At 39.4% G+C, this 26,441-nt stretch overlaps 1 protein-coding gene across 2 annotated transcripts; it reads right to left on the bottom strand.

Annotated features, from left to right (window-relative positions):
* Positions 1 to 1,015: 1,015 nt before the first annotated feature.
* sim1a (SIM bHLH transcription factor 1a) lies at positions 1,016 to 26,180 on the bottom strand. 2 transcript variants are annotated; one of them, XM_061258337.1, is made up of 11 exons: positions 25,812 to 26,180; positions 21,126 to 21,208; positions 19,799 to 19,888; positions 19,471 to 19,579; positions 19,276 to 19,361; positions 18,702 to 18,901; positions 16,846 to 16,952; positions 14,409 to 14,556; positions 5,377 to 5,542; positions 4,028 to 4,410; positions 1,016 to 2,814 (listed from the first exon to the last, which is right to left on the bottom strand). In XM_061258337.1, the coding sequence occupies exons 1-11, from the start codon at positions 25,984 to 25,986 to the stop codon at positions 2,100 to 2,102; spliced, it is 2,262 nt and encodes a 753-aa protein (XP_061114321.1). In that variant the 5' UTR covers positions 25,987 to 26,180; the 3' UTR covers positions 1,016 to 2,099. The 2 variants fall into 2 exon arrangements, with proteins under 2 accessions (XP_061114321.1, XP_061114330.1); XM_061258346.1 differs by having other exon boundaries at positions 1,016 to 2,818; positions 4,032 to 4,410.
* Between the last annotated feature and the right edge of the window lie 261 nt (positions 26,181 to 26,441).

Below are 26,441 nucleotides of genomic sequence, written 5' to 3'. Positions count from 1 at the left end.
AGCAAAACTTCCTGATTCTTTAATAAAACCTGTCTGTAGAACCAGAACAAAAAGTAGAAAGTCAAAGTAAATGAAAAATAAAACCCTATTTGAATTTTTTTTAATACAGTTTCCCAGTGTTAATTTTAAAAGTTTTTTTAATCAATATAGCACATTGCTTTTTAATAGCAACCATGTTTATAATTTAGAAAACCATCGGAAAAATGTTAATTTGTTTATGCTGAAATTTTATTTTGCAAATGTACCAGGATTTATGCAGACAGAAGCTGGTTGAAAAATAAGAGCAAAGATTAAAGTGTTATTAGCGTTCTTGTAATGGCGGTATTGGAGGAATCAGGCAATTCATGCCGGCAAGCGAATGAAATCACTTAAGCAAACAGTAAACATCTCTCAGCCTGCGGAGAGCAGCAGTGAAAATCACCCTCTGTTCATTGACCTCCTTCCAGGAATCATCTCGCTTAATTGGAGATCCCGTTTTTTATCGATTTTCACTAGTTCCTGTATTTGATGAGCAACCGTATTAAATATACTGTATGTGTGTATGCGTGTGTGTGTGTTGTGTGTGTGTGTGTGTGTGTGCGTGCGTGCGTGTGTGTGTGTGTTGTGTGTGTGTGTGCGCGCGCCTGAATAAACAATGAAAAACTGTTTGTGTCAGTCTAATGCAGCATTGAATACTTTTCGAAATGTGATTTTATATATATTAAAAAAAAAAAGGATTTATCTTAGTTAAAATAACTGATTCCGATTCAGAATGGCGATCCTTGAAAATTGTGGTAAAAAATAGATACTGACAAGAATCTATGTTAGCTTGATATGAAGGTGATAAACTGTAGGGAGACCAAGAACAAATTGTACTACAAAAAGAGGTATTACTCAAGTACCTCACAGTTCAGGTGAAATATCATCTTTCCCAAAAATCAATATATGAAAGATTAAAAGAGAAGTCAAATATTTTCTCTTGCTTCTTTGGTGTTTGCTCGTTTCACAAAAAACACACACGCTTGTGAGAGGAGGCTTTGTTTGATTGCAACTATATTTCAAAACCAAAAGAAAACATTATCATTCACATAATAAATACATTTTTGCACCTGTACCTCAAAAGTCATTTTTTCCCAGGCGTATTTACATCATAAATAAATCTAGAGAATAGCCACTTTATACAGTGAGGGAGCCACAGGCAGTCAAACCACACAGTCTCCAACATTTAGATGTAAGGGTCGAGAAACTGGGGGGTAAAAAGTACAAATTGTATCTACATTCTTACATCCCTTAAGGCTACAACTGACTGCGTGAAGCAAACTGAAAACCGTGAACATTTCTCAAACAGAGGCATGAGCCTGGTGAACAGAAACACTGTACTCCAAAGATGGCGACACGGCCACACTGTGACAGTCCAATCAGGGGAAAGCAGGTCGGGGTTAGAGTCCTGTTCTCCTCAACATTTTCAAAAAAAAGAGCTTGCGCCTGTTTCTCTTCTGCCGTGTTGTTTTTAGAGGTCTAAAACTGTGAATACAATAAAATTGCATATTCTCTATTGCCCTGTGAAAAAAAAAAACAGCGGAAAAAAAAGAAAGAAAAAAAACAGAGCTGACCGAATCCAGTCTTCTTTTATCTCCTGCTGTTGTGCTCCAGTTGGAACAGATCTCGGTGCCGGCCTGAATTCGTTCTCTCCCACTGCGTGCGTGTGCGACGGTGCAGAAAATAGTCAGACTGCGGGTTTATCTATAACTCGGCCCAGCTTTTAAAAAAAGATCGCTAAAGGTTAACGAGACACGCTGAAAGACATCCAGAATGCTGTGAAAGTGCATTTTAAAACATATCCTTTCCCTCTCTCCCTCTCTCTCTCTATCTCTCTCTCTCTCTCTCTCTCTGACTAATGACAAAGCCACGCTTCTATTCCATTCCTGTTTTCCTGAATCGTTCTAGTGCAGGACCAAAGACCTGATTACCCACGATGCCGAGGGGCATGTGAAAAAAGACCATAGAAAAAAGGAACAAATCTAGAACAGTGTTTTGTGTTTAGTTTCTGGTGTCCTTCGTGTGGTGGAGGAGGGGCGGCGGGGGGACGTGTTTGCGTGCTTCCCTTTGCCTCACGAGCGTCAGCTCCCGTTGGTGATGATGACGGACGTCCCCTTGTGCCCCCCGGTCGGGTCCGGCTGCATTCGGAGGTGAGAGGTCACGTCGTAGTGCGTGCTGGGGCAGCCCAGCGAGTAGCCCCTCAGGCTCTCCGCGTCGTACAGGTGTTCCAGCGCGTAGCCCGTGAGCGAGTAGGCCGCGTGCTTGTCCAGGTACTGCCGGTGGTGCGGAGAGTAGAAGGTGGGGGAGGGGGCGCAGTGGGTGCCCCGGGGCTGTTGGGGGGACAGCTCCCCCTGCAGGTAGTCCTTGGCCTTGGGCAGCCGCTCGGAGACGGGGCTGCTGATGCGCGAGAGCGGGGCGGGGCTGCCCTCGTGCTCGTTGCCGTGGGGACTGATCATCTTGCCGTCGCGGTTCTGGAGGTGCTCGCAGGCCAGGGCCACGCCCGGCCCCCGGCACACCACGCCCTGCAGCGCCCCCTGGGGGAAGTCGGCAGCGAAGCAGGGGCCGGGGCCCTTGGAGAGGCCGTTGGCAGGCCCCAACGGCTCGGCAGGGCCCTTGCGCAGCTGCAGGAGGCTCTCCTCCTCCTTGATCATCTGCTGCGTGGCCCGGATCAGCGTCTCCATCTTGCTGGGCTCCTGGGGGCTCCCGCGGAAGTGGTCGCCCCGGTAACGGTCGCCGGAGTCGCTGGCCGACCCGCCGTCAGGAGAGCTCACCACGCTGTCCTCGTCCCAGTGGCCTCTCACTGCGGGGGGTCAGGGGGGAGAGGTCAGGGGTCGTACAGTGCGAGCATTCAAAGCATCTGTGCATAAGACCGTCTCTCTGCTTACTGGGGACTTCAAACCTACTGACCAGATTCCACAATGCAATCTAAATGCATTGACTTTTAGTAACAGCAGGTATATTAGCATTAGTCAAGCAAAACAGTCTTCAAATCACACATTAAAAATGTATTTTATTTAATTTAATTTATTTAATTTATTACTGGGGGGCTGACATAAGTGCTAGGCAAGCAGGCATGGTAAAAAAGATAAAAATGCGTGACAATTTTATGTCACAACGAAAAGCGTGCCGAAAAGGTAGATACATAGCGGAAAAAAAAACATAAAAGTGTCACACATTTTTATATTTTTGCTGTGCATGCAAACTTATGTCAACCCCTATATATGTGTTTGTTTAGTATTTTAAGTAATTAGTTAAATATTTTACCCAATATTTTAATCAATTCACGTAGGAGCAATCAGAAGAGGGGTGCTGTAGATGTTCTGTGTTCTGGGGGTGTACAATCTGCAAAAAAGGCTGTCTTGTTATGAGACTAAAAATCTTATTAAGTATTAAAAATATTAGCTTGTTTCAAGTTACTGTTTGCTTGACAAGTGAACATTTTTTTCCCCCATTGGCAAATCTTGAAATTTGTCAAACTGTCACACCTCATTGGCAATATATTTGTAGTTTGTAGCAAAAAAGTAATAGAAATTAGATTTGAAGTATTAGATTTAAATATAAGACTAAAATGGCTACGGAAACGGACTTATTTTTTGTTTTTTTCAGTATGGGTGGGCCTAAATGGTGTTTAGGCCTCACGGTGGTGGAATGAACTTCCCGTGGACAGACTCTGACCACCTTCATACGCAGACTGAAGACTCACCTCTTCAGGCTGCACCTCTCCCAACCCCTCCCTACCTCCCCATAATCTCGAATTGGCAATGAAAGCTGTTTATTGTAATTCTTGCACTTGTGTATACTTGTTTTATTACGGCTAGCGTTACGTTTGCTAAGACGGTTTTATCGCTACTTTTGTTTGTCTCATCAGATTAATCTACCCGGCTAAATTCTTCTGTGGTCATTCCTAGCACTTGGAACTGATTATGATTATGAACTTTGTAGTACGTCCCTCTGGATAAGAGTGTCTGCCAAATGGCAATAATGTGATGTTATGTAATGTTTCTGGAACTCACCGTGTAAGCTGTGGATGGAGGCGATGTGAGGCATGCCCCCCTCGTAGGCCTCTCCGTTCTCGGGCGAGGATTTGGGCACCGGGAGCACGGCGCGGGCCGCTCCCCACCAGCCGTCGCGGCCGGGCTGGGGTGTGCCCAGGAAGTAGCGGCCGGCGTCGCAGCGGCCGCGGTCGCAGGCCTGAGAGTGCGCGTGGCGCTCCTCGGACAGGGGCAGGCCATAGCACAGAGAGGCGGGGTCCGGGTACTGCCGGTACGCACACGACGCCTCCCCACCCTCTCTGTGGTCCAGCAGCTGTGGAGAGGCAGAGTCCGTCAGCGGGCTCCCGCCCCACGGGCTGTCCTGGTCCGACTCGGAGCGCTCGGCGTGGAAGCCGGGGTACTGTGGGAACAAGTGCGAGGGGGGTTACATTCACTGCTCGTGTGCAGTGAGCAGAGCAAAATGGCCGCCATGGATCACCTGCATCACCAAGGGTGGGAAATTCTGGTCCTAGAGGGTCGGTATGTATGCATGTCGTTGTTTCCACTGATTACCCTGGCTAAATGAGCTATTTGACTTCGTACACCAACACTGGTTCAGTTATAGATTAGAGTAGATCACTAGAGTACACACAATAACAGTCCATCATGCACTTATCAATAAATGTAGCTAAAATGTCAGTTGGTATAAACATTCAATGGCTAATTCAGTAATGAAGGCCAAAAATTGGTATAAAAATCAGAAGCAGCAATATCCCTCTTTGCCCATCTCTGACCATTGCTGATAATGTTTTACACCATACTGTGTTTGTTGCAGGTGCTCAACTGAACACAGGAATCGCTAGTGTGTATGAGATGGGGCCATTCCAGCTGTCTTGCCTGGGTGACACTGACACTGTGGCCAATCATCCACAGCGTCCCTGCAGCCTTTCAGCCCATCATGTGTGCTTTTGACTTCAGAAAACAAGAGCGCATCTTCTGTAGAGGACCCCAAAGCCTGCCCCTCACAATTCTAACAATTCAGCTTTGTGTTTCTACAAATTCTCAAACCCTTTTGGGTGCGTGTAGTCCTTTATCTTTCTCAATGCTAGAACCAACAAAGATCTAGAAAAAGGCCCACAGTACCAGAGTTAAAAAAGTAAAATCCAGGTTCAGTAAAGTAAACTCTTCCCCGGGATTTTGTTCCAATCACCTGGATTTGCTCATTAGCACAATTCTTCAGCCAGGAGGCAGAACTAATGAGTGAAATCAGTTGGCTGAGTTCATGGGCAGAAGAAACACACGGCAGGTCTTAAAACTTTCTGAACCTTGGACGTTATACCTCTGAACAGTGTAGAATGGAGAAGCAGGGCCCACCACAGGAGCTCACCTGTGGGTAGGGGGAGAGGCGAGCCTTGGCTTTAGAGCGCGCCACGCGTGATTTACTCCCCTTCCTGCTGTCGGCGATGCTGGTGACAGTGCTGCTGTAGGGGAATGTTGGCTTGCTGGAGGTCACCTGGTCCAGGGATAACTGCAGCCCCTTATACTCAGTGTCCCTGTACACACACACAAACAATGTACTGTTATTCTATTGATCAGAATAATATTTCATAACATTTACTATAATAATAATAATATAAACCATTTGTATCTTAAATAGTGGACATACAGTAAAGAACAGTAAGCAATGGAATATGAAATATATCACTTCCAAAACAAAGAACACCATGGGACCATTCACAGAAACACAAATATAGTCATGTACAGGTGTCCACTCAAAAGGTGTTGTTGTGCTTATAATATACAGTAGTGTGGAAAAAAGACAAAAATCATTTTACCATTAATATCTAAGTGAACAGAAGGAAACCTGACCTCTAAATGGTACAACGTCAAATATGATACATTTCTTCACATTTTAAGGCAAGATTACTTTTGGTTTAAAAATGTTTACAGTTTCCAAATAATAAAAACTTTGGGAACCCTGTCAGTTAGTACTTTGTAACTCCTCCTCAGGCAATTATAACAGCTTGTAAACAGCTTGTAGCCAGCTAAGAGTCTTTCAATTCTCGTTTTTGGAATTTTTCCCCATTATTCCTGGCAAAACACCTCTATTCTTCGGCGTCCTTGCATGTACAGCATGTTTGAAATCTCTCCACATATTTTCAATAATATTCAAGTCTAGGGACTGTGGTGGCCATTCCAAAGCCTTCATCTGTAGTTCCTGGAGGTACTTCATGGTCTATTTTGAGGTATGTTTTGGATCATTGTCTTGCCGAAATACCCAACCTCTCTTCAACCTCAATGTCTGGTCTGACCTTTAGCCTCTATAATTTCTTGATATTTGGTGGAATCCATTCTGCCTTCCACTCGCACAAAATTTCCTGTGCCCCCAGCTGCCACACAACACAAGTAAATCACCTGGGTCTGGGCCTTAGTAATCATCTTTTCAAAAAGCGACAAAGAATAATGCAAAAGGGTTCCCAAACTTTTGCACAGGGCCCTTTTCCTTTTTTTAAATGAAAATGAAAATGAAAATTTGTACCATTTTAGAAATGGTACAGTTTAACTCTGTACCATTTAGAGCTCAGGTCTGCTTTCGATCACATACAGATTCACTGTAACAGAGATTTAGACCAGTGGTGCCCAAAATGTATAGCAATAACCCACACATAAATAGATATTAGGTCCTTCTTACACTCTTATACACCACCCATAAAGCGGGCCTGACTGCCACAAACCCACCCACCGAGCATAGGAGGTTTCACTGTGTTTACAAAGAACATATTTCAGCCAATAAGAGGAGAGGGAGAGAGAAAAGATAACCTTGCATATTATCAAGTCACCCTTAAAGGAATGTGTATGGGGACAAGGCAATGGGCTTCATTAAATTCGCACCTCATTTTAGCTTTGAAAGGATAGCTAGCTGTCACTCGCACACTCTTGACAAGTTTTCTTGTAAATTGAGAAGAACTATTTCATCAGGCCACTCTTGGGAAATTGACAAACCGTAACATTTGCTTCTTGATGTGTGTTTATTTGTTTGTTTCAAATTTAGCATGAATGTCAGAGCAAAAGAAATTTAACTGATAATAAAATGTATAAAACATAATCAACGTAGAGAGTGCAAGCATTTCCTTGTTTTTCTCTAGAATGTGTGTGAGACAGAGAAAGAGAAAGATGGAGAGATAGAGTAAAACTGGGGGGATGGGGAACTGCATTATCTCACAGGGGGAGTTAATAATTTGCTGAAATCTCAGTTACTGTACAAACATCATCACACTGCAACCAAGGCCTGTAGCAGGTCAACCATGGATCAGTCACCTGAATCTACACCACCTCTATCCAACCTCTCCAAGCAGTACTACTGAGTCCTCACCCCCCTCTTCAGAACACACACACACCACACACGCAAACATGCACACACACACACACACACACACACACACACAAAAACACACACCACAGTGAGAAGCACCATTTAAAGCAGCAGTTCCCAAAATCCAAATTAAGGGCCCCCTAAAATTACCAACATATGGCTGAGCATCCAGATCTCAAAAAAAAAACTTTAAACACCATTATCCAACAGTGACTACTGGCTGCTTACTAACTATGTAGCAATAGTAAGCATTTCTAAATTTAGGTCTCATTATATACATATGTAATCAATTAACATGTGACACACTCTCAGTTTTTATTAAGGGTATTTTTGTACACTTTGGTTTCACCACGTTGAAATTGCAGCACATTTTCTGCATAGCCCTGAAATTCTGGCCACCACAATGTTTTGGACGTATTAATGTAATGTAAATGAAAGCAGCCATGTGTTGTACTTTGTCCTGTTATTAAAGTATGCAAGCCACAGACATCACCAGGTGCTGAGCATCTTTTCTGATGAAGATTTTGGGGGCAAGTTACTGCATTTGAGACGCATGTTCAATTGGATTCAGAATGGGTGAATGACAGGGCCAGTCAAGAATTTTCCAGTTTTCGGCTTTGAAAGCCTCCTTCAGTGCCACAGGAGTATGTTTGGATCCACTGTCTTGAGCAAGATAATATGCTTCTGTAGACTTCAAAATTAATTCTGTCACTGCAGTTAGCATAAACAAAGACAAGTGAGCTAGTATCTGTGGCATCCATACATGCCAAAAGAATAACACCCCCAACAGCATGTTTCACAGCTCTTTTAGGTACTTCTTAGCAAACTAAAACCTGATGATCCTGTTTTGCAGGAAACTAGTGGTTTGCATCTTGCTCTGTAGTTCTGTTTGTGAAGTTCAGTCATCAACTGTAGAGGTCTTCTTTGGCCTCCCAGGCCCTTTGTGGTTACTGAGCTCTCTTTATTCTTAATGATGTTTCAGACAGTTGATTTTGGCAAGTCTAAGGTTTGGCCAATGTCTCTGACTTTTTTTCTTAGCCTCACAATGTCTTCCTTGACTTTCATTGGCACAACTCTGGTCCTCATGTTGACAAATGCCAATAACAGTCTCCAAAGGCAATCAAAAGCCTAGAGTCTAGACTAGAAACTAAAAGCTCTCTTATACCTGCACTAAGGAAGCAACAGAACATGTCTAATGTCTAATCAGAAACAAGTATAAAGCGATTTGTCCCAAACATTATGGTGCCCTTAAATAGGGGAGGGGATGTCTAAAAATTGCTGCAATTTGTACATGATGAGACCATCCTGGATAAAGGTGCTGTATAAATGCAAACCATTTACCATTCAATCTAAAATAGTGGAATACAGAGAAGAAAATGTCTTGTCCCAAACATTATGGAGCTCATTGTATATATAAAAGCAGAGCTAAACAGCTGTATCTCTTAAAAAAGCAAATTGCATCCCAGGATCTTAGGGTCATGGATATACATTCTACAATGGCCTGGATGCCCATAATTAGGAATATCATGGCTGAGGGTGGTGGTCCCAGTGACTGAATGAGGGGTGATTGTTGGGGCATATTTGGGAACAGCTTTAGTGATGTTTCATGAGCATGAAGTAATGTCAGCAGGGAAAACACATCATCATGTAAAGGAAGTGCATACTCCAGGATCATGGTGATGATCATGGATTATGATCAAGGAAAAACATCCACCTGGAGACGTATTTCAACCTGGGGTGATAGCAAATATCATCAAATTGGTTGTGGCCCAACATGCCATTAGATGACATTACTAGGGTGTTTCTTCACTGCCAGGTATTAGAGCAACAATTACAATATACCAGGTATTACAACATGGATATTTGATCATTATAATGACTTGAACAATATCACGGATGCGTAAGTCAGCAAAGCTAATTTAGCATTGTTTTATGACTTTATTGTCTTTTCATATACTTATTACAGTCCCGGTGGTTACACATAAATATGAATGATCTAAACATTCTGAACATCTAAACATAAAAACATGGCCACTGATTCTATTCACACTCAAAGAGCAATTAATTAGGTAGACATGTACACCTGCTTGTTAATGCAAATATTTAATCAGCCAATCATGTGGCAGCAACTAAATGCATAAAAGAGAGACGTACTCAGATGAAATGTCAGAATGGGGAAGAAATTTGATCTAAGTTACTTTGGCCGTGGAATAATTGTTGGTGCAAGACAGAGTGGTTTGAGTATCTCAGAAACTGCTGATCTCCTATGATTTTCACGCACAGTCTTTAGAGTTTGCAGAGAATGGTGTGAAAAACAAAAAGTATCCAGTGAGCAGTAGTTCTGCAGGTAAAAACACATTGTAATGAGAGAGGTCAGAGGAGAATGGTCAGACTGGTCATAGCTGACAGGAAGGTGACAGTAGCGCAAATAACCACACATTACATCAGTGGTATGCAGAAGAGCATCTGTGAACACACGACCCGTCAATCCTCTAAGTGGATAGGCTACAGCAGCAGAAGACCAAGAAGTCTAAAAAATAAGTCTAATAAAAACAAATAAAGTGCTCACTGAGTGTATAAAACCAGTACCAAAGAAATGCCAAGTTGACTACTACTTTCTAACAATACATTGTCACAGTTTCATTTCAATTAATTAAGCAAGCAAAAGAAATTGTCTATCAATCAAGCAAGCCATCCATAAGTCTTTACTGTCCCTAATTACTCATAATCTTTGAACAGAAAGCTTAAAATTAGTATCACACACCAACACTATGCTCATGCTAAGATCATGCTAAGATCATTTCATGTGACTCAAATAAAGCATTTGCACCAAGCTTATTACTGCAATTACATATGGTAGATTACTTTAGCAGTTAGTTTAAAAAAATAAAAAACATTCAAATTTGTTATGGATCTTGTGTATATCAGTGTTTTTACTCTGTAAATACAGTAGCTATAAACATTTGCATAGCAATTACGACCCAGTTGCTTATTTGTAGCCAATGAGTCCTACAAATACCGAAGAGCCACGTTGCTTGTTGAGGAGTTTGGTTTGGAAGTGTTTGTTGCTGACGGAGGATTGTACAAGGCTTTTATAAATACACACCAGAGGGGAAGCAGTCAGTTCAAATACACAGTGAGATTAAGGGCTATGTCTGGCTAAGTCAAACCCCACAAGGCAATCCCCAATGCAGCATAACCGCTAGATAGGAATTGATTTCCAGTAAAGTGCAGTATAGATTTCTTTCCCCCTCAATGAATCAACTCTGAAATAGAGAACCCCTGATAAGGCTATTTTAGAGAAATACAGATGCTTTGAGCTGCACCCAAAAAAAAAAAAAAAAAGGCCCAGACATACCTGTCTCCTACAATACTACAATACACACAAAAACAAAAACTTTGAATACATAACTTTCTTTAGTGCATGAAAGTGTTTTTATTCTGTTTTTACACACAGTTGTTAGCTCAGATAAGCATCTGGAAGATAAAGACAGAAATAATGGAAGCATGATGCAACAGCTTGGTAAGATATCTGTCCAACAATGACTGTGTACACAGACCTGAACTCCTGCTCCATGAAACCATGGTGATAAAGGCCATAATAATGCCAGCCAGACATATCAATCTATTCCGAGTCCAATTCATGTTTGATTTTCATCACATATTTGTGAGGAGTGAAGTGGTGCGACAGTTATAGACAGGGCTCCACTGTTTCTTCTTCTTCCACACATTCTTAAATAAACCATATGAAAAGCAAACTACTTTATCAGGTGGCTGCTAGATGTTGAGCAATACAACAACAGCCTGGAGCACACCATTTCAATATTTCAATATTACAAAGCGACACTTATGGAATGCGTGAAGTTTAGAAATCATTGCAACATGGCAATTAATAAATACCTTGATACCATAATGTGTAGCACAGAGCAAACCATTCATTCTGACAAGAGCAGGCCCCTGCTATTTTTATTCACCAGCAGATAGTGTTTTATTTTAAGTGATACAAACATAGAAATGAAGTTCAAGATATTAAGCATCTTGTGATGGGGGTATTTGAGGTGAAATACTGTTGGGAATGAAATCTTAAAAACAGGGTAAAACAGAGTAAAATCCCTGACACTCAGGTATTCCAGCAGAGGGGTCTCCAAAAAGTTTCATCTGAAGTTCACTAAAAAGAATTAGCCTCGTCCAACACAACTTTCGCCAGCAACCACATTTATTACATTAACAGACATGTAAGCTGCGGCCCTCCAATACAGCATAGATATTTAACAAAATGTTACAAAGGATATATAAACCAGACACGATCAAAAATAGGCAATTTTGAAATATAAAAAACATGAACTTTTCTTGAAAAGCAATATAAACTTTTCATGTTGATGAGTCCTGCACAGAAACCAGGTTAGGAACCCTGGTCTAACTGTCTCACTCACGTGTGTTCAGGTAGGGTGGGCAGAATCCCGAGGTTATGATGCCTGTCACTCATATGCAAATAACAGATGCATATGCCTCTCAGACGATAATATAAATGATACACCAGGCCATAAAACAATTCAACAAGCCATTATGAGAGAAGATAATGGCCAAAAGGCTGGCAGCCATCACATTTCACATCGTCTTTATTACTCAATTAAAGGTCATAAACACATTTTTGTGTGAAAAGGTTTTTGTGGGATGATAGGGACATGTTGTTCTGCTGGATTTCCAGTCTGTGCAGCTTAAATGGCCGCAGGCTAATTTCACCCAGAGAACGTAGGCTGTTTAATGAAGTGTTTTATAGCACTTCTTGGTGTGTTGTTGGAATCGTACATAACCCATAACAATATTGCCAGAATACATCCCACACAATGTGCAACTCACAGCAAAAGTGCAGTATCCATAAGAGGTTATTAATTAGGGAAGTGTTTCGTTTTCTGATATTTTATTCATGTATAAGTACATATTTGTATACGTGCACAAAAATGGATTAAAAATTTCGCATAATCAAGTTTCGGTTGGAGAAAGTAAAATATGGGTGAACAGTATGAATGGCTTCAGATAAATGTAATAATATATAGTTTCATTCACAGGTTCTCCGCTGACATTGGGAGGTTGGGGGAAAGATAAGCCAGTGGAACAGGGACTTGCAGCTGATAAAAACATTTGCGGTCTGCTCAGGACTGGCCGGAATTTCTGGATAAACGTTATTTTCTTAAGGGCCACAGGAATTAACGCGTACAGCATAGGCTGTTGTTAAAGACACGTCTGCTGGGAGGTACTGATCCTAATCTGACCCGTGCCTCATGTGACTGCCTCACTGAGAACAATATGTAGAGACACCCAGACCCAACAGAAAGAAAACGGGTCTGTTCCACACATTCTAGTTCTGACCATAAAAACACAAACTATGGAATCTTTACTTTCATAATTATTAGCACTACTACAAATGTTAATAACAACAACAAAACAACACTAACACTAAATAATAATTATAATAATAATAATAATTATTATTATTATTATTATTATAATACTGTAAATCACTCATTTTGATTGAAAAGGGTCACAGTAGATGCCTGTATAGACAGATATAACTCTGTATAACAGATACATTTAAATGCTTACCTTTAAATAACACTTGACAGTTTTCAAGATAAATTAATATTGTTTCACTATGTAATGATTCATCAATAAAAATAGTATGAACTAATTACATTTTAAAATGAACTTTTCATAAAGTGTTTAACACAACTCATTTATATCAACTGAGGTTTTGTGTGAAACAGGATATTTTATACTAAGTAAATTAATATTTATTTTACCAGCTTATCTTTACTGTACATGGAAAATCTAAACCACAATGGCACTTTAACTTACATTATGCAAATCAATGCAATATAAGGTAGGAAAAAAACCTGCCACCTCAATTAACCTTTCCTAATGACTTAACTACAAAGCAAGCAACGGCATGCATACACAATCGCGTTTGTAATTGCCACCAAAATGAGTGAACTTCAAAAGGAAGTAAGTTCAGAAAGCGGCGGCTGAAAGTGCAGAAGAAGAAAGCGTGCCCTGCGTTACTCATGACGGGGGACGGCCCGAGAGCTGGGAGGACTGCAACGCAGATGTGACCACTCCAGCTGCACCTGTGACTGCCTTCATACTCAATCAGGCCCCGGACCCAGAGACACCAGTGCGGGTAATCAGTGGCGCCATATGGGTTGGGGGGGGGATTATTCCAAGGGCCCTGACTGACAGGGGCCCTCAAAAAATGGTGCTGTAATTGTGCAGGGATGGGGTGGCCTGGGGTGGTGGGGCCCAATGAGGGATCTTTTCATGAGACCCAAGACCCCTGGTGGGGCCCCTGATGGTAATTAACCCTGAGACAGAAGCAGGCCTGTGCTGCCATCAGATATCTCTCTCACGCTCTCTATCGCTCTCGCTCAGTGTATACACTCAGTGAGCACTTTTTTAAGGTAATTATAAGACTTATTTTTTTAGACTTATGCTTCTGCTACTGTACACTATCCACTTAGAGGTTTGACACATTGTGTGTTCAAAGATGCTCTTCTGCATACCACTGTTGTGTGGTTATCTGCGTTACTGTGACCTTCCAGTCAGCTGGAATGTACTGCTGTGCATGAAAATCACAGAAGATCAGCAGTTTCTGACATGCTCAAATCACCCTGTCTGGCACCACCAATCATTCCACGGTCAAAGTCACTTAGATCAAATTTCTTCCCCATTCTGAAATTTAGTCTGAACAACAGCTGAACCTCTTGACCACGTCTGCATGCTCTTATGCATTTAGTTGCTGCTGCATGTTTGGCTGATTAAATATTTTCATTAACAAGCTGGTGTACAGGTCTACCTAATAAATTGCTCACTGCGAGTATGTGTGTGTGCGTGTGTGTATTCTACATTTACAGTGCGATACTTATTGTGCGCCCTACACCTTTTGTGTAAGAGAGCTGAACCACATAATGAGTGTTCTTCACAGGAAAGGGTTGGGAGAAACAGGCCAGGCATTGCACTACGCAGGCATTTACCAAGCAAACGGGACTCACGTGAGGACGTAGTTGACGCTGACGATGCAGTGGGGTCGTGAGGACCGGCTGTTGTGCACGATGGTGGCGTAGCTCTGTACCCACACCCACCCTCCTTGCTTCGCCAGGAACCTGTAGTATTTGGTGGTGACCTGCCCCTTCACTAACACTGTAAGGAGTGAGAGATAAACATAAACATATACATATTTACTCATTTAATATTGTTATTATTGTTGTAATTTTTGCTGTTTTTGTTATTATTGTTCTTTTTTATATTGAGAGAGAGAGAGAGAGAGAGAGAGAATGAGAGAGAGAGGGAGAGAGAGAAGAGAGGTTTTTCAGTCTAAAATGGATTCTGGATTCTTTGAACTGTGGTTACCTTCATAATCATTTCTAAAGGTGTCTCATTTGTAATGGTGAATCATTCCTAAAGGAGCTTACATGGATGTATCATTGCTACCATTTGTACTGTGTTTGATTTCAAAGTTTAGACATCAGGAAAATGAGCTGCAGTTGTTGCAATGTCCATGCTGCAATGTTTTTGAGTGCATAAAGCTGCTTGTGTATGGATGGATGTCTTTTGTGAAAGGTTTACTGTGTGTGTGTGTGTGTGTGTGTGTGTGTGTGTGTGTGCGTGTGTATGTGTGTGTGTGTGATAAGATATCCATTGAAAGCAAAGCAAATGATTGACATTTTCCTGAGCGATTTCTTCCTCCTTTTAATTCTCCAATGACATGCTGGGAACACGGTTTGATTTCTAACCTTTAGAACCAAACCCTGATGGCAAGAAATCTGATTAAGAAGGCCTTATAATTTTTTTGACCAGTCTACATTATGTTCATCTCAGACCACTTTTTATGCACTATGTAAGACTGATAATTAAATTCACCCAGTATATCTGGATGAGAGCAATAATTTTCATTGTACCACTAAATAATTTAAAAAGGCACATTAATTTAGTTAGGGACTTCACAAAAGCACTGCTCTGCTGAGATTATTAAACTAATTTATGTTGTGTAATACTGCTAATTACAATTTAATATACTTCCATAATCATACAGTTAACTGCAAAAAGCAGTTTTTCCTCCTCTTGGGGTGAATCACTGTAAACCTCAGCCGTGGTGAAGATGTTTTTTTTTTCTGAAAACATACTGAAGTGCTTAATAAATCACACTGTGCGTGATTAATCCTTCCACCCACAGCTGATGTGGTGAGAATTCTGGCACAAAATGGCTGCCACGTATCACCCAAATAAAATACTACACATCGGTGGAGACTTGGGTCAATCCGCCATCTCAGAATCATTGTGTGTCCTTTTATCTTCTTTACAGAGATCAAATGCGCAATATACAGTACTATGCAAAAGCCCAGATTTGAAATATATAAAATTTGGTTTTAGATGCTTTTTGTTTTTTGTTTTTTTGCATCAGTTTGTCAGTAGATTACTATAATTGCAACAAAAAAAAAGTTAAAATTTTTATTTTGTTAAACAAATTAACAAAATAAGTAATAGATCAGTTTTCAGATTAAAAAAAACTTGATCGAGGCTATCTGGAATTACCTGGAGAGCCAGAAGCAAGCGAGACAGCTAAAGTCTGCAGTTTTCAAAGTCTGCAATGTTTGGAATAACCGACCAGCAGATTTTGTCCTAAAACTGCAGGGCAGTGTCCCAAAAAGAATGTATGTAGCTTTAAAGGCAAAGGTTGGACAAAATAAATACTGCTTTAGATTTTAACGGTTCACTCCTCTTTATAGCACATTTTTATTTTTATTAACTCGAAATAAACACTTTTTAGTTCATGTCTACGCCTATGACTTTTGCACGGTACTGTATTTAACCATACTTCACGCATTCTATACAAGAACTAACAAAAAAATGTCAGACAAAAGTGAGATTTAAAACTTTTCAAATGGGAAACAATTCTATTCCTCACCTCATCTACAGTACATCATCAAATACATTCTGGATTCAATTAAATGCCACAATCACATTTGAAAGTGGTGTGCAATAAAGACATAAAAAAAATTATAGCCATATTTTGAGCCTGATGAAAGCCTTATGTCGATGGCTGAAAAAAATGATGTCTTCTACTAACGCTCATTGAACAGACTGTTGTAGGGGATATTAAATTGGTTCCAATAACATTGAATAAAATTTACATATACCCACAAACATGAAGCAAACAACCAGTATTAAGTAAAAACAACAGTTGCGCTCTTCATTTGCATATGCCCATTTATATTTTATATTTTTGAGCAACCTACTCCCACATCATTTTCATATCAATGCAATTAATTAATTCTTAATAAATAATGAATTATTTCACTCAATCCATTTGTTTATTTATTCATTTAGTGTGCCAGAAACTGTGAGACAGACCCTAATATAGGCGGCCATATTGAGTGCCTGACTGAAATCTGAAAACGTGGATAAGAGGGCAGGACAAACCTAACTCACACAAGTGGTGCGCGCAGCGCAGGTGGAAGGTGTCACAGCTGTGGACGTGGTGGTAGAGGGTCTTCTCGATCAGGTCCTGGGGCTCGTACCCGGTCAGCTCCGCCACCCTGACAGGAGCAAAGCAGCGAGAACGGTGGTCAACCACAGGGTTTTAGGTTCAAACTCCAGAGGGACCATCGCCGATGCACCCTTGAGTTTAGCAGGCCTACTTAACCGGAAGCGCCACAGTGAAACACACACTTATAGAAATGGATAAATAGACAGCATGTATTGACGCTGTGTAAATTGCTCCACTTTGCAAATATTACTGTAAATTAATGTAATGGACATAAGTGGAATGGCTTTAGCAATGTATATGGCAGTACAGTGGATAATATGTGAAAACTGTGTTATCTGTGCTGTTTGATGCCTTGGGTGAGGGCGTCTGCTAGTGTTTGCCTTGCTCTTTTAAACATGTCATCACGCATCGGCACCCAATTGTTTTTTGTTTAAAATTATTTTTCAGTTAATTCCATACTTTGGGAAAATAAATATTTATACATTTCAGATAATCACAACAAACAAAATAATCCACAGGTTTCTGATGTAGTCCATGCAGCCAAATTGAGCTGGACTCATTCTGGTGCTAAAATAACTTGTATTATTTAATTTTCTACAGACTTTATCCTTGATAGGAGAAAATCCCTGCAAGGGCCTACAAATCCCTGCAACTTCCATCATGTGAATCTCCTCATGTTGAACACTTTTTCTGCTTAAACTTTTGCTATATTGGATTTTCTGCCATCTTTGGTCAAATGCTTTGAACGTTAATTTTATGTGTAGGGAAGAATACATTTCCTCATTCATTAACCTGAATATCGGACTACAAGTTTTACTTCACAAAGGACCAAATTCCTACATTATGCAAATGAAAAATTCCAGTTTTCCTTTGAATGCTGCTCGCCAACATAAAATTGCCACCTGTCATTAACCGGCCAATCTAGTCATATTAGCAAAACATTACAATATTTTCCCATACTGGAATACAAATTACATATGCAGTACAATAATTACAGAAAAATATGCTGTTGAAACACCATTGGCCAGTAAATTGTAGTAAAGTAATTTTTTTGTCAATTTCCATTTTAAATACTAAGCTGAACTTTCATTCATGCATTCTTTTTTGGTTACCAAAAAGATTTTGAAGGAACATTGCCAAACTGGCTAATCAGTTCTAAAACTTCACTGGTTATAACATTTAACTTACAGTCCATAAGTTACAATCTTTACCGACTGGTTAGCCAGATCCTGATTAACCTTTGGATCTGTCAGATCTTGCCACACAAAAAACATTCAAGCATGTCTCAACATTTTACTTCAAGTAACGTGACTGTCATCTAACTGAAATTGATCACTGTTTTGCTCATATGGATTGGTTATTAATAAATTTGTCTATTGTCTATGAAACTGTGTAAACACAGTCAGAAATACAGAACAAGGCAGGAAAATGATGAAATGATTTGCATACAGCAAAGACTACAGCATGACATTAATTTAATTTGCACATACACCAAAACAACTGGCTTAATTTTCCACAAATAACAAAATAATTTTAGTACATTCCAGGAATATACAGCTGTCAGTATTACATTTATCTGCTGCCAAAGTAATACATAACAATGACTTCCATGCTGAGGGTCATCTATATCTTAATATCATACAATGTTTTTATTTAATATTGTACTTAATAACAACAATAATAATAATAATAATAATAATAATAATAATAATAATAATAATAATAATAATAATAATACATACATACATACATACATACATATACAAAGAAATTAAGAAATTAAGAAATTAAGAATTACCTGGAATCCAAGAAGATGAGCTTCATATCCAGACTGGCTCGGAACATGAACATGTTACTGTGCAGTTTAATCTCTGTGACGGCACTTGGGGGCAGAGAGTGACCCACAGCCACCAGCCCCACATTCTGGTAACACCCGTCAAAGGGGGACATATCCAGGCTGTATTGACGGATCTTCAGGTAGCCGCTGCAATGGATCACCTGGGTGACGTGGCGGGGAGTTTAAATCAGTTAATTAACACATAGCCTACATAAATGCGCAGCCACTAACTCTGAGCCATTTTGATATGAGCTTGTACTTAATTAGGGAAACTTAAAAAGAAATTAATACTGGTGTTCATGATAAAAGGATCTCAGGGTCTGATATTAACTTGTATTTATTAGGCTATTTATGGAAGTATAATATCACTGATAAAAATATTATGCAGATTTATCGATCATACTATTTGGTCCAGTCCATATTGTGTGTTAAATACAGGATATTGCGTTTTGAGCGAGTTGACTCATAATATAGGGTACTAAAACCATTTCAATTAAATAAAAAAGACAAGAGCTATTTCCATTGGTTAATTTACCTTGTATCCACCGCAAGTCAAGCCGGCATTTCTTTTCGCCAGAACACATTTCATTCTCAAGAAAAACGACCTCTCCATTTCATACTCTAAAAAGAGGGAAATAATGCAAATTAATTTCAAATTTTTCGCAAAAAAAGTATTTTATGGGAATATTGTAAATTATCATACACTTACATACGATTACAATTTACATACCTTGCACAAAGTGAGAATGATACGGTTGGTGTGCTGTAAGCACCGCCGTCATTTCGTCATGGTCGGCGGGATGAATGTATTCATAAATGCTATTTCCAGTAAGCTCTACCTGTTAAAACACAAATTTGTCATTCGCCTCAGATAATATATTGTGCAAAACCATTGTACACAAGGTACAGTGGCCTCTGTTCATTCTGTTAGGCATAGAAAACACACACACGCACACACATACACACGTCATATAAAATTGCATGTCAAATTGCACAAAAGCACGTACAGAAAATCGGTGGTTCGAATCGAAAAGCTCTTACGGAGGCGCGTGTCCTACCTGTGACAGACCCAAATGAACCGAGGCAGTCTCTGAGATGTACATAATTTTTCCATCGGGAGCCACCACAAAAATAAACCCGTCTAATGTCTGAAAAACAAACAAAAACATATAACAAATGAATGAAATGTGTTGAAACGTGACAGCTCTGTTCATCTGAAATATTTAGCTGTCATTTATTTATGCCTGTTAAACATCAGCATTTACTTCGATGTGTATACATCATCAAAACATGAGGATATGTATTGGGAAGGGGGTGGTGAAATATGTTCTACGATGGCACTGTTTTGTATTTAATATAACACAAATATACTAAATGCAGGCCTACGTATATATAGCCTATTAAAATACTATGCATTTAAATACATCATATTATTATATTGTCAATTAGAATAAGTGTTGTATGTTTACGTTCTGTATTTAATGAGGTGGGAACATATATACAACCGTTTTATTAATAAGAAGTCTAATTCAAAAGCATAAGGGTATTACAGAGACCGCAAATTCGGAAGCGCACGATGTTGTCTGGCTCATTCAAAGCCACAGGTATTGCACATTGATCCAAGGGGGATTCAAATCCTGCATATCCGTTTTACGTGGCGCAGCCTACCTCAAATTTCAGAAATGCTTACACATGCAAAAATAACGCACGGGTCCACAGAGTACGAGCCTCTTAACAGTTTCGACGTGTGTTCGCAGCTGCAGTCCAGTAGCCTAAGCGCTAATATCATGATATCAATCAACTGCGTCAGGCTTTGTACGAATATGGAACTATTTCTTAAAATAACAGACAATTATTATGTTTGTATTATCCTGTACCATATAGCACATCAGCGACGGAAAGTTTGAGCGAGGGACCATAGGCAATTACAAGAACACATAGGTAGTACAATTTTCTGAAATCTGGGCTGAAAGCTAATGACATTGTTAAATGCAAAGCACAATAGACGATGAAAATAGAGGAATAATTACGAACGAAATATTTTTGTAAAACGAATATTTACGAGAACAAATACTTGTAATAGTGACCTTGAATACCTACTAAAAATAACCAAAAGACGATAAATAGCCTAAAATAACTATAATAACCGCAATAGGAATTAATAGAAGACTAAAATAATTTAAATATATATATTTCAAACGGGAACATTACATGACAAATTACAACCTGGTAAAGTATACCATGTAAAAGAAAGTGTGGGCCAGTTAGAATGACAAACATATAATGCTTATATTTTGCTTATATTAGCCATATTTATTTTATGTCATTAGGCTAATAATAATACTAATATTTTTTTCAAAAAGAGCATGCACTCCTCGCATTCACCTGAAGTAAGTGGGAACCCAGCTCGCGACCCACATTATCCAGTGAGCTGGTTCGGCTCACGTGACCCCACGATTCTCCAAGACCTGGAAACAGAAACAATTTTTGTGAAAAAAATGTTATTGCACAACTGTAAAAACATTATTGTATGTTGTATATGCGTATTGCTTATAGTCCCATGCATTTAGTTTATAAACGAAAGTAGGCCTATTACTAAGCCAGCGGTAATAATAGCCTAGTAATAGGCTAATAATAATCATAATAATAGGCTAATAATAATCATAATAATAATAATAATAATAATAATAATAATAATAATAATAATAGAATAATATAGACTCGAAACGCTGGGACGGGGTTTAAAGCTTCATGAAATGTCTTGAAATCAAAGTAAACAAGCTAGTCAGACATTGAAAATGTAAATCGTTTCTGTATATAACACACCCGAAGGAACTAACAAAACTCGATAAAGCAAATAAGAGTTGCTTTCCTCAGGAAGCCTGTTCAATCCCAATTGAAATGCAAATCGTACGAAAACAAACATACACTGAGCAAAGATCAGAGTCAACCCAATTCCCCATTTTAATATTAACCAAATATGCACTTTACGTTTACATAACAGAAACAACCAAATTATTCCTTAACCAGAACTCAAATAGGCAGCCTCTTCAGAACAGAAGATGTAGCGTGGCAGCCATCGTGAAGTAATATAGGCCTACTAATAAAAAGTGAAGGACTTCACAGAACAGACTTGCAATGAACACGTTTCCGTTTGTTGAAATGAGAGCCCAGATATGTATATGTAGGCCTATATGTGATCCGTAATGACAAAGCACAGGCCCATTAAATAAATGAATGGACGCTACCTTACAAAATCCTCAAGGGGTATATTATAAATCTGCCTTTTCCAACCCGTAGACTATATCCAGAACGACGCAATCTTATTTGGTCTCTTTGTTTCTCAGAAGGAAAAAGGCAACAACAATAGGCCACAACAAACAAAGATTTGGCGGATTTTGCTATATATCTGCACGTGTCTACTTGAAACCACTTCATTAGGTTAAGATATTTTAAAAACAAAATCGTTGTGTCTATTCCAGATTAAAATCTAAAAGCGAAGAGTATAGTGACAATTCAAATATGATTCTACAGGCATTTTCTCAGTCAAATGGTTTAATTGACGCAGACCATTACGTCGTATAAGCTACGTAGCGTGGTGGCAGGTCGGCCCGTCTGTTCCGTGTTAATCTGTGTGAGAGCTCTATCTGAGTTCAGAGTTTTCGCACTTGACCTACCGCAGGGGGAAATGGACGCCTCGACATCAGTCCTCTTAAATAATCACAAAATTACAACTGCCTCGAAGCTTATAAGATTAGGAAAACTATCTATAGATACACCTCGAGCTTGAATGAGGTGTAAACCGAACGAAGTGGGCTTTCAAACAAAAGAGGTTGTTGAACAAAGAAAAAGTGTAATTCGTTCTCTCTTATCCCCCGAAGGAATCTTTCAATTGCTTACAGGATAGAAGAATGACACCCATCTTTTAACATTAAACCTGGAAAGGTTCCCAGTTATTTAAAATCAACCAATTACCCAAAATTGTTAGCACGTTCACAAGATCCATAGTTAGTACAGGTTTAAAACAGATGTGGGGGGGGGGGGGGGGGGGTTTTTTCTTCGCAAATGTATAGGTCTATGCATACTTGAGTAAATGTATAGGCCTAAATGAAATACATGAAATATAAACAATGGGTTGCCATAAACTGTACAGTAAATAGACTATTGCTATTATCTTGTCGTTCTAACACAATAACACCAGAACAGTAACGATTCCAAAAATTATCCAGTCTACATGTTTATTTATTTATTTATTTATATATACATAGTCCTATATACATGTTGATTGTAGGCTAAGTACAATATTTTCAAGCGTGGTCGTTGGTATCTTTGTTTAAACAAAGTTACCTGTAATTCATGCATGCATATAATTATGCATTGTAATTTAGAATTACACAGCTGATGGGAGGGGGGGAGGGGGGAGGGGGTAGTAGTAGGGGGGACTTCAAATTTTAATAGGCGATCCATACAGGGCATCATACATTTAAAACGTGACAATCAAAAAAAAAAAAACGGTACAATTACCCAAATCAAAATTTCTTAGTAAAAATATAAATAAGATTTTATTTGCCATACGCATTGTAAAACATTGGACATTCGGCCTTAATCGCCCAGCGTGTCTGACATGCTAAATGGACGGAGGCTAAAACAACAGGAATGATTTAATGAAGAGACCGCACGGTACTCAATAGCAAGCCTCTGAAAACAGCGTTCTAATGGGACTCTTAAAGCATGAATTCGGAGACCATCTCCACACAGAACAAGATGGTATCTTCAATGATTTATTTATTTCACCACATCAATGTTTTCTGCAGTGACTGAGGGTATGTTGAATTACTGAGTACCGATTTACCTGTGTAGAGACGAAGCTTACGTGTAGGCCAATGACAGCGTTCGAAAAAGTAGGCCTACTGTCCGGGCTTAGCTATAGGCGCCTCTACCAGCTGACATGATTTACGGCATACACACCAATTTATAAAGAATTGCTATAACCCTCTTTAAAGTCAACTGATTTTTTTCATTTCCCAATCTTTTGTTTCTGTAGCTAAAATGAAGTACCCTATCGTGTATTCGGCACTGTTCCGACAAATCTAAGGCTATTTATTCTCTAGATAAAACAGTAGGCTATAGCAATATAACACAATATAAAATACGTACGATAAAATGTGTGCTAATATCTAATTATCTATGTATGCGAAGTTTTGTTTGCCATTCTGGCATATTGTCAGTGTATGTCAAAACTCTCCAAGGCGTGGAATGAGGTGAGATGCGGCCCAAAACGAAGACCAACTACTGCAGGAGAAAATAAACAATGGAACTTAATACTCGATCACACTGGGGTATCTGCAAAGAAAACAACACAGCACAGGCAAACGTGGGAAAACGCATAAACTGCCTCACACAAGCAGTAGATACGAGTATAGGCCTATGTGCATGGGTATTTAGCCAACTGAAATTATATTATGCAATCATTTATTTTCAATCCACTACTTTGTTCTGATGCACTTATCCCCCCCCCCCCCCCCACACTTGCACTTAAAACAAATTATAAAACAAGTAAAAAATATATAATTAACTTGTTTTAGAGCAGGTAGGTCCCCAAGCCATATGTAATCCAAAAATGTTAAATATATATGCCTTTCATGTATATGCGTATATATAGTATAGGCCTATACGCGCACAAACAAAAACACATAAGTCTGTCTGTGTGTGCGCGCGCGTGTGTGTAAAGCGACAAGAATGCCTGGCTGACTGGGCAAATAATCATTCCCTGTAATTATCATGTTACCCCCTGTGTATTAGATTTTTCTCGCTCTCTCTCCGTCTTTCTTCGTTCACCGCCTACTCCGAGCATCTATTCTTCCTCCATCAAGCCTCCTCTATGGTTTACAAGGAAGCTCCATATGCTCCGACTGATCGGACAGTGTGGCACACGGGCCGCGCTAATTGGCGAGGCTCCCTTGCAGTCACGCAGAAAAGTAGCCCATTGAGACTGGAGAGAAGGTGGCAAATGACGGCTAATAGTCTTCCCGGAGCATCACGGTTGGACGGGCTCGGAAAAGGCACTACTTGCATACATAGCTACATTCCTTTCGGTGTATTCACAGATATAAAAGCGTGTGTCTGTGCAAATCCTTTCCCGTATGTACGTACATGCTTCACAAAGGATTTGAGGGGCTCATTTACTAAAACAATTTTATCTGAGAAAAACAACGTACTAACAGCAATCGCCTACTTAATCAAAACAATGGTGAAATGGCAGCAAAGTGCGAAGAAGATAAAGCCTAATATGTCAGCTACTTTTTAAAAGATAGATAAACGTAAATAGGCAACGCAAATGATCCTTTATTAATTTCCTGCTTTCCTGCTTGGAAAGCTGAAAATGAAAATATGAAATGCAATTTCATATATCATCCATATATCTAACCAGGAAAATGCCGTAGGGACATTTTTTGTTGATGAAAAACTGAAAAATGTCAACCAAATCAATTGTGCATATCAGAGGGATGTAGCAATTTCCGAATATATTTTGTTTTCTCACACAGCTCAAATGGCGCAGTTAAATTGTTCCCTAATGAACAATTGACCAAGTGGTTTGGGCCTATCACAATATGCCAGTGAATACACCATTCTCACAGAGAAATGCCATCAACATATACAGAATACCGAAACATAAACGTACCGCTGCTGCTTCCACTAGGCTACTACTAGCCTACTACTAACAACAACAACAACAACAACAACAATAGCTCATAATAATAACAATAAAAATAATATTATAATAATAATCTTAATAATAATAATAATTATTAGCAATAAACAATAATAATAACAACAATAACCACATCAATTGCTAATTTATTTACTTTTAATGGTAAATAATTGCTAAAATACTTCTTAAATAATAATAATTGCCTAAATTTGTATTATTATAAATGAGTATATTGATGCTTTGTATTATTTTAAATATAGCGGTAGTGGTATTTAAATACCAATATTTAGTTTTGACTGTTGCTAGAAGCTGACATTATGTGCAATATCTGTAACTTGATAGCATAGATGCAAGCTTACCTTCAGGAAAGACAATTCTCATTTTCAAGTAGCTAGTTGTCAATCGTATGATGGAAGCTTTGTCAAGCTGGGATGTGATGGCCGAGGGCAAGGGCAACAATTTTGCCAGTTCGTAGAATTCACTATTTTCTTTTTCCCGTCTAGTCCGGGCGGCATTCTTAGATTTTTCTTTCATTGTTGGTTTATTTTTGTTTTAGGCAATTATGTGTTCCTTCCTCTGTTAAAACGCAATCAGAGGTCCAGCATAAAAAGTTGAACGTAATTTCTGCATTAGCTCATTTTGACGATGCCGTGCGTCCTATTATGTCTCATGCGTGGAAAGAAGCTCCCACAAAATGTATGTGCGTCTCCCAGCTGTACCTGCGGTTCACGTCGAGGCACAGTCGCAGTTTAACTTTTAAAACTAAATCCAGCACGGTTCAAAATAGGTCCGATGTGACTTCCAGACCGAGGTTGACAATGATGAAACTTCATATCCTGCGTTCATTCTCAAAGAAATTGTATGGTGTTGCCATATTCCTGCTTTTATTTTATATCACGAGTTAGGCCCGACATCTTTAAAGTTCACTGGCCAGCGCTGCAATCCTCCGTCGCGGTATTGGAAGCCACAAATAACAGGTCCAACTGGGG

The sequence above is a fragment of the Conger conger genome, chromosome 1 (genome assembly GCF_963514075.1).
Source record: "Conger conger chromosome 1, fConCon1.1, whole genome shotgun sequence".
Classification (NCBI taxonomy): Eukaryota; Metazoa; Chordata; class Actinopteri; order Anguilliformes; family Congridae; genus Conger; species Conger conger.
The sequence above is the reverse complement of the archived record's forward strand: the minus strand, read 5'-3'. Positions and strand labels throughout refer to the sequence as shown.

Excerpts from the sequence above, each read along its gene's own strand:
- sim1a (XM_061258337.1), bottom strand. The coding sequence starts at position 25,986 with ATGAAAGAAAAATCTAAGAATGCCGCCCGGACTAGACGGGAAAAAGAA. Across the intron at positions 19,362-19,470 it reads TCATTCTCACTTTGTGCAAG|AGTATGAAATGGAGAGGTCG; the intron begins GTATGTAAATTG and ends CCCTCTTTTTAG. Across the intron at positions 18,902-19,275 it reads TGACTTGCGGTGGATACAAG|GTGATCCATTGCAGCGGCTA; the intron begins GTAAATTAACCA and ends CACGTCACCCAG.